The sequence below is a fragment of the Protobothrops mucrosquamatus genome, unplaced genomic scaffold (genome assembly GCF_001527695.2).
Source record: "Protobothrops mucrosquamatus isolate PMUCROS unplaced genomic scaffold, P.Mucros_1.0 scaffold156, whole genome shotgun sequence".
Taxonomy (NCBI): Eukaryota; Metazoa; Chordata; class Lepidosauria; order Squamata; family Viperidae; genus Protobothrops; species Protobothrops mucrosquamatus.
Window position 1 is genome coordinate 1,081,596 of NW_015386520.1, and position 8,774 is coordinate 1,090,369.

The 8,774-nt window shown below is 40.0% G+C and overlaps 1 protein-coding gene across 2 annotated transcripts; it reads right to left on the bottom strand.

Moving 5' to 3' along the window:
* Positions 1-1,445: 1,445 nt before the first annotated feature.
* LOC107285266 (nucleoplasmin-3-like) lies at positions 1,446-8,238 on the bottom strand. Of its 2 annotated transcripts, XM_015813441.1 has the most exons (6): positions 8,134-8,238; positions 6,486-6,571; positions 5,258-5,377; positions 4,438-4,531; positions 3,389-3,513; positions 1,446-1,533 (listed from the first exon to the last, which is right to left on the bottom strand). In XM_015813441.1, exons 1-5 carry the CDS (start codon positions 8,207-8,209, stop codon positions 3,401-3,403), a joined length of 489 nt encoding a protein of 162 aa, XP_015668927.1. In that variant the 5' UTR covers positions 8,210-8,238; the 3' UTR covers positions 1,446-1,533; positions 3,389-3,400. The 2 variants fall into 2 exon arrangements, with proteins under 2 accessions (XP_015668927.1, XP_015668925.1); XM_015813439.1 differs by lacking the exon at positions 1,446-1,533 and having other exon boundaries at positions 2,626-3,513.
* Positions 8,239-8,774: the final 536 nt, after the last annotated feature.

Sequence of the window (8,774 nt, forward strand, 5' to 3'; positions counted from 1 at the left end):
TACTAGCTGGTTTATGCCTTCCCATCTCAATAGATGGAAGAGACTCTCATACCACTGGCAAAAGCAGCCATCACATTCTTCCTGGTAGCAAAGCAGTTTCCTTCCTGCTCTGTCAAACAAAGTCCTGTGAATTTTGAAAAACAAAGGAGCAGGATGTTTGCAATTGAACTTGATTTGTGAAGTCTACCTTCGTTCCATTTTTTTCATCAATCTGGATTGAGAAATCCATTATACTGTATAACAAATATAAATTACATATTGTATTGTCTTTCTGTCCCAACTTATCTCCCGAGTACTCATGGCGGGGGCGTCTTCCCTTATTTGATCTCTTTACTCAATATAATAAAAAATCCAACTCCACACAATAGCTCTATAATAATTATTCATAATTTGAGGCTTGAAACTACAACCAAATATTGGCAAAATCTCCACAGAAGTGGGATACAAGTTACTCTATCCACAGACACCCTCTCCATTCTCCTTTCTCAGACTGCCCTGTCCTTTTCTTGGTACAGAAATGCTTTAACTTGCCCAGCTTGTTAATATATGGAATACATTTGTTTTGTATCTGTTTGTTCATTTTTCTTTCACTCTTCTTCAGAATTCTTTGTTCTGTTTTAAAAGTAAGAAGTAACACAGAAAACACAGTTGCAATTCTACGTCCATGTCATTTTATTCAAACATCTAAAAACACCTTACAACTTTCTCTGAAGACTGAATTTAACAAGTTTTCCTTGCTGGAAGTCTGTCTCCTATATAATTCAGTTTTAAGATATAAAATCTATAAAAAAACTTATAACTTATAAACGTTATAAGTTGAAACTTTACAAAAAAAATTGTAAATAACTTTGTTGTTATTTATTCCTGATATACAGTACAGGTACGCTAAACCTGTTCTGATTTAAATACAAATTTGGATTAAAGACAGAGTTAGGGAACAGAACTCATTCTTTACCCAGGGACTGCCATATCGGTAGTCCTTGATTAATGACTGGTCACTTAGAGACCATTCAAAGTTATGACAGAGTCTCCAAAAGGTATTTATGACCTGGTTCCAAAGTTCTAACAGCCGCTGACACCCCCCCCCCCCGGTCATGGATGCATTTCAGGCACTCAGCAACCAGCCCACACCTATTGGTATTTACAGTGTCACAGTGACATGACTGTGATTTAAATTTTTGCCAAAAACCAGCATTTACTTACTTCTAGTGTTCAGCAAAAACATCCCACAGCAAATTTATTTATTTTATTTATTTATTTATTCGATTTATATCCCGCCCTTCTCCTTACCGGACTCAGGGCGGCTGACAGCCTTATAAAACAGATACTACAATAAATACCTAATTTAAAACCAAATTAAAAAGAAATATTACTATGGCCTATATAATTAAAATTTCTCTTAAAAACCCCACTAAAAATTCCCTAGGCCAATCCCGCCTGTTGGNAAACCAGGAAGATGATACAGGATAGCGAAGGAGTTGCTGGACCTTCAGCAAGCCAAAAGGCAGGCAAACAGAGGAGGCTTGAAGTGGTCTGTAGAAAAGAAGAAGCTGCATTGTAACCAAGAAATTAATGAGGAAAGATAATGTTGAAGGGTGCTATTGAGTGACTCACCCAGCAGAGACACAAAATACTGGTTGGGTTAAAAAAAAACTGATTGTGGAAGAGTCTGTGGGATAGCACAACTTGAAAGTGAAAGGAAGGGAGCCAGAGTGAATGCAGCAACACCTAACAATAAGCCACCCTGTGGCAGAGCCTGTGTAAGAGCTGGATTCAACAGACAACTGTTTGCATTCCTCAAACACAGCTGGAAGAGAAAAGCAGCATCGGAGAATTAGCACACAAAGTTAAAGCAAAGCACTAACGCACTATGTAAATAAACTGACAGGTTTAATAGGAATAAACCTGGGATTAGGAAGCTGGATAAAATAGCATAAGAGTAGCAAATAATTTGGATTTAAAGTTTTACTTTTGTAATTGTTGAGCAAATAAATCCTTGCAAGGCTGAAACAATTGTACTTGTGTCAGCACAATCCAAATCAACAGTGACGATAACTGTAGCCTCTTTTAGAAAATGCTAAAAATTCTCATTAAACCCTTTACATATTTAAGGAAGGGAATGAAAAAAAATTATAGAAAAATGAAGTAATAGTACTTCATTTTGTATTTTTCAACACTCAACATCTTCCAAGAAAATAAAAAGCATAAGAGAACATGTATAACAAATGTGTTTATTTAAAAAAGGACACCAGTAACAAGGGCAAAACATACAGGCAGCATTCTCAGCTATCTATCAAAGGTAAAAACCTGTCTCTCCAGCTTGTACTGAATTATAAAGTGTAATAAACTCCACCTGGTCAATACCGAATAATGTTTTAAAATCTATGAAGATAAATAAAAAATAAATCTTTATTTTTTTCTCAGAAAGTGAATCTAGGAAGTTATCTTCAGTAACTACTGAATTTATCAACTATTGCAGGGAATGCGGCTCATACCAAAACAAAATTAGGAGCCACCCAAAGTTAGCAAAATGGAGTCAGTAACATTTCCTGAAAAGTAGATAATGTTCACTAAAAAGATGTAACCTGAACAGATTTGGAAAACGGACCCTGCTTTTTACTTGAAAAAAAATAAATATCATGAGCAAAGGGCTAACAATTGGATACTTTTCTTAGTATAAAGAAATTCTTATTAAAAAGCATCACGGTATTGATTTTTTTTTTCAGGAGTGAGTTACACCCTTGCAGTTCTCCAACAACTCCTCAGATTTTTCCCCCCACAGAATAAGAAACACCTGTTGGTTCTAACAGCCACCAGATTCAGCGAGCTATTTAATTCAGCTCCAGTTGCATCTCAATAAAATAAGAATCTCAATCACGACAGCAAACACAACTAGGATCCGGACACCTATTTTTTAGCCCCACAGCTAACCACACCTAGATGGTTCTAGCGCTCCTCACACCTTGGAGAGGAGCAGAGATCCCAGACCAACTTCATTAAACTGCTGCCAAGATCAGCACATGTGTCTGTTAACACTACCAGGACAAGGAAAGCTGCACACTGGATGGTCCCTACCACAGTGTTGCAGATGGCTACTTTCCTTGTCCATCTGTAACAGCGAGTTCTGTTCTACACTATACCACGCTATTTAGAATATAAAACCAGAGATGGGGTTAAAGAGCTAAACGAGACATTGCTGTAGAACATTTCCTGTTCAGAGCCTTTAAATGAAAAGGCTGATTTCAGGAAGTCAGTACCAACGCTGTGAATGGAGAACGGCCCATGGTAACCTACAATAACATTACAAGCTTAATGAATGAAAACAAGAAGAACTGTACTAATATTCCACTCAGGATGAGCATTCTCAGGCAATTGAACAGGTACCTACAGAGAAGCTCAGCTATGATTTTTGTTTTTTCTTGGCTGGCTTGATTGGAGAAAGCTCTTCCTCCTGGTCAACAGATTCCTCTTCCTCATCACTGAAGTCATCATCTGAGAGATCTTTTCTGTGAACTGAGAAACAATTTGGCTTGATTATACCATCTAGAGCAGGGGTTCTCAACCTTTTTAATGCCACGACCCCCCAACCGGTCGTAAGTCGAGGACTAAACCGGTCGTACGTTGAGGACTACCCAACCGGTCATAAGTCGAGGACTATCCCTGCCCGGGAGCGCCGCGCATGCTTGGTTCCGCCCCCTGCGCCGGCCGAGGCGTAGCTGGCAAGCGGCAGAGACGGAGCAGGCCGACCACCAGCTGGCCCAGCCCAAGGGAGGTAAGGCACCCGCCAGAAAAGGGGGAAAAAAATGGCGGACAGCCTTGTTGGCGACCCCCGTGAAATGGTCGATCGACCCCAAATGGGGTTGCGACCCATAGGTTGAGAACCGCTGATCTAGAGCAGGGGTTCCCAACCGGGATGCTCGACGATATTCCAGGGGCTGCAAAAACATGGATTTTCAAAATTATAGTGTATATGCATAATTTGTTGCCGTTATTTCGAAATTTTGTAAGGGGTGCAAGAATATATCAGAAGTGTTCTAGGGGTGCAGGGTATAGAGGTTGGGAGCCGCTAATCTAGAGAATTCCTCAAGCCTCTATCCTTCCTAATACCCGTTAATTTCCAGAGCATCTCATATTTAGTAGTTCACACAATATCCTAAATGGTTTGCATTGCTCCAAACCAGAAGGCAGGCAAAAATGCCAGTCCTGTTAGACAGCAGGTCTCTTTTCCATGTAAATGACAACAATCAGCTTATACTCCACACCAGGAAAAGCTCCAGAATTTGCAATATTGACCATGCTAGCTGAGGTAGCCAAGACACTTAACCTGGAATTGTGGCCTCTACTCCAGGAAGAACTACTACTTTTCTATGTCCCTTAACTATTATGGCATGCTCGTTGTGCCCAATAGTTTCTTCCATCCCATTCCCAGATTCTTACAGATTTGATGTTGTCCTGCAAGATGAACAGGGCCAGATCCTGAGCGCAGACGGAAGGTCACGGGAGGCTGGAACTCAAAATTATTTAAACACAACTGTGGAAAAATAAGGAGACAGAGTAATCGTGAAACAAGATGAGTTTCTCCAGGTCTTATATAGTTCAACAGGTTTTGAGCTTTGTTACATCTGTGGCTATTTTTTGGGGGGGGGGGGAGGGTGTGAGCCATGACATTTTCATATAATTAAAGAGAAATACTGTGTTCCTAATTTGCAAATTTAACTCTTGTTAACACCTTTTAAACCAGTGCTATATATCCACAGTTATCCTAATGATTCACTAAGTATTGTTATCAAGCCACCTATTTAACCCGTTTAAACAGATAATATCTTGAAAACCATGGGTCCAGAAAGATTTTTTGATTAAATACCAAATATTTCATTCAGGATGAACATTCTTTGGCCTAGTCCAGGGGTAGGCAACCTTGGCTCTTTTATGACTCGTGGACTTCAACTCCCAGAATTCCTGAGCCAGCATAGCTGGCTCAGGAATTCTGGAAGTTGAAGTCCACGAGTCATAAAAGAGCCAAGGTTGCCTACCCCTGGCCTAGTCTAGAGAAACCACAGAAAGCAGGCTCTGGAAAATCTGGTTGTGCACCTCAAATCTTTGAATCATATCAGAGAGGCTATCCCAAGTATTGCCAATCGTGTTTGGAAGAGCAGAGAATTTTCCTTTCCTTATCAGGTCTTTCAAATCAACATCCTGGAACCATTGCACATTGATTTTTTTTCATGATATCCACATTCCCAAAAGATCATTTTACCCAGGGTTGGCACGACAGCTTCAGGTTGGCCACAGGCACAGTAACCTCCTTGTTCTGATAATCACGACCCACCACCTCCACAATGTTGCATTCATCTTTGGCACCCTCGGACAGACAAGCCTTGAAAAGGGGAGGAGAAACAAAACTGAAGAGGCATACTGAGGAAGGCCTAGCTAAGAATGAAATGAGCTCTAATGCTGAACATCCTCCTATAAGCAGTTGGAAGCAGGATCAGAACAAAATCATTCAGTAACAAATAAACCTGGAACAGAATCAAAAACAATAAATCAGTCAATTTGCAGGCTGTGTAATCCATCCCATTAAATCAATCCTGTAGCCTTCATGCACCCACCTTCAAAATCTGCTCAGGAAAGTTTGGGATGCTTTTGGAATACAGGGAGGTATGAGGAAAGGAAATAATACATTCAAACAGCACAGGATTTATATATGTCACTAAACTTCTTGCAGTAAAGTTCCCGTTAGTGCTATATTTACTGATTAAAAGAAGTATGCATAATTACAATACGCCTAGGAGATTCTGTTCTAAAAGCATAATTCTAGCTTTATACTTTTAAGCAAGTAACGTTTGGGATGACACAATCAGAAAAGGCAGCCTTCAGTGCAAAATATTTGATTTTCTGTATATGTACACACACACACACGTTGCATTCTGTGGCATAACAATGAAGAAAAATACAAAGTCTCAGAGCCATCTTGTCTAAGCAGGTAAATATTAAAGCAGCTTTGCCAGCAAAGCATTTTTATCAACTATATAAAGTGAACAGACTTTACTTCCATGTTGGCCACAGAAGATATGCAGTTTCATTCACTGTAATCTGCACAGAATTCTACTTTACTAACAGATATCAAAAATAAAAATGTTTAATCATCAGATATGACTATCTGTCCATCCCCTTTTCCATCAACTTTCTACATTTTCCCATTAGTTGTCTAAAAAGGGAGGTTTTTTTAGCTCTGTTATTAGGATAGGAATCAAGGAGTGTCAGAAGAACTAAGTGACCCATCATCTTCTCTCCAGCACCTTTTCATTTGCCTGCATGATTTCTTCATTATTTCTGGAAACTAAATGGGTTTTTAAATACTACTGAAGCCATAAAACAGTGAGGACAGGCTTTATAGTGCCCCAGCAATGGCTAGTAATGTTGTAAGTCACTAGCTAGGAAATAGCCTGTAACTAATCTTCCCATTTCAGAATGAAATCTCTTACCATATTCAGAACTAGGAAATGTTCTGAATCATCTTCTTCCGAGACTTTAAAAGTATAGGAACGCGCACTGCTGTTCAGCTCACATCCTGGAGGAAAAAATACAAGTGATTGTAACAATAAGGCATTTTAAAGAAAACCACAGATTTTTCTTACATGGAAGAGGTAAGTTTCTCCAACTGCAAAGATGCTACACATTTCAACTTCTCCCTCTGCAGAAGCCAAAAATAAATTCAGCATGATCAAAAGTTGAGACCAAAAGCTTTTGGTCTCTTAGCTGTGCTTGATTTCTGCTACCTCATGGAAATATCCATTTCACTTTTTAGGCAACAATATAAAAACAGTTCCTCACTGTCTTCTTCTGTGATGCTTTTTCAATGTGCTTTGTATTGATCTCTCCTATGTTTTCCCCAGCTTGAAAAGATAGGAGTGCTATATTTGATTCTAAAGCCAAAGGAATTAACAAGTATTTTTGATTTTCAGAATTAATAGCAAAATCTAGAGATTTTACTAATGATGTTTTAGTGTTATATAAAGGAACACATTTCTTAGTTGTTTGTTACTTCAAAGCCTCTGTTCAACAAAAGTATTTATGAAAAAAATTGGCGATAATTTTCAGCAATATGTTGCATTTCAAATCCTCTCCATCAACCTTTATAGAAACAAATTAAACCAGGCAGAACTATCTCTATTGCATATCAGTATTCCAGGCTGCGTGGAAAAAAAAACAAAAAAACAAGAGACGTTTTAGCAGCTTTAATTTTTAGTTTATCAATGTTACAAAGCCACGCTATGCAATTTCTCCAACATAAGAGTTGGAATTGAGCCTATGTGCTTATCCCTGTACTCAGTTCTGGGAAGTCCGGGGGAAGGGGGGGGATGAGGGGGTAGAGATATGCAAAATTTGGTGTATTAATATGTTATAGAATGTATTTTATTTTTTTTTATTTTTTTAAAAGAGGAGGTGCTCGATTAGCACCCCCAAACTGCATCTGAAGGATGAGGAAAGGAAGGAGGTGGGATGTGTAGGGTAGTTGAAAGAGAGGAGGTGCAGGTAGGAGGGGAGGAGGAGGGAAGTAAGTAGGAAGGATGAAAGAGGGCGGATGCAGGGGGGGGGGGCTGCCGAGCACCTCTGAAAATATGGTTATGTTCAATATGTTTTTTTATTATTAATGTACACCATATTTGTATTTAGAATTTGTTTATTTGAAAATTAATAAAAATTTGAAAAAAAAAAGAAAGAGTTGGAATTGAGCCCTGCATCCTGCCCTATGTAACCCGCATTAAGTTCCACCCTGCTCAGTGAGAGTTATGAAACATTTCGCAAGAGAGGAGCTGGAGAGCACGAGCTGAACCGGGACAGGGAAGCACGCGGGGCGCCCATGTGTTCAGCTTTCCAGCATAAGACCCGAAATACGGTTACTTTTCATTATGCAGTTCAATGCATCGTGCTAACATAATCATTAAAATCCTTATTCAAGGGATCCCAGAGCGATCAAATCCTCCCAAACGATCGCCACTCCAGGAGCAAATAATTTTCTCCCTCAAAGCGCCTGCACCCCCCCCCTCCTTTCACAAATATAACCGCCAGTCAAAATTTCCGGCCTGCGAAGTCCCCCCCCCCCCCAAACACACACACATCTTTACCAACCGAAAACGAAACGACTAGTGCAAATCGGCGCCGTAGCTTCACCGTCCATGCTCTCTAGATCCAAGAGAGAGGCCATGTCTGGCCAGGAAGCGCAGAGCAGAAAAGAAAAAGGACGGCAGGAAGACGCTCGTATGGTGCCCCGCCTGCTGCCCGCCCCGCCAGGGCCGCTCCAATCGGCGACGCAGCGTTTCTCCAATTACAAGCTTGTCCGCTCAGGAAGGGAAGGTTACACACGACCTTATTCATACAGTACAAATTGCAGAGATCGCGTGTCCCTCTGAGGTGTTTTACTATTTTTCTCTTTAAAAAAAAAACCAAGTAAGATACTGAAACTAAACTATGCAAGCGTAGAAAGGAAAAAAAAAAATCTAGATTGTCCCGTTGTGGGAAACAAATCTTTCCTCTGCTGAACATCTTTGCGTTAAGGCCCCATAATTGAAATCCAAAATTCTCTGAAAGAAAGGTGATGCATGGGAGGTAACTGATGGAAATTCTCTTGATTCCAATCCTTCCTTACCAATGAACAGTATCAGAATTTCATGTAGAGCTTACTAAAGGGAGTGTGAGCAAAGTTCTCACCGCACAGATCCTAAAGTCAGGTCATACCTGGTCAGAAACAGTTTGGGGAAACCTCTTGATTC

Bases quoted from the DNA above. Each gene is read 5' to 3' on its own strand.
- LOC107285266 (XM_015813441.1), bottom strand. From the start codon at position 8,209: ATGGCCTCTCTCTTGGATCTAGAGAGCATGGACGGTGAAGCTACGGCG. The intron at 6,572-8,133 runs GTTGGTAAAGAT...TTTTTCCTCCAG, and splicing joins CACTAGTCGTTTCGTTTTCG to GATGTGAGCTGAACAGCAGT. The intron at 4,532-5,257 runs GTAAAATGATCT...ATTTTTCCACAG, and splicing joins AGCTGTCGTGCCAACCCTGG to TTGTGTTTAAATAATTTTGA.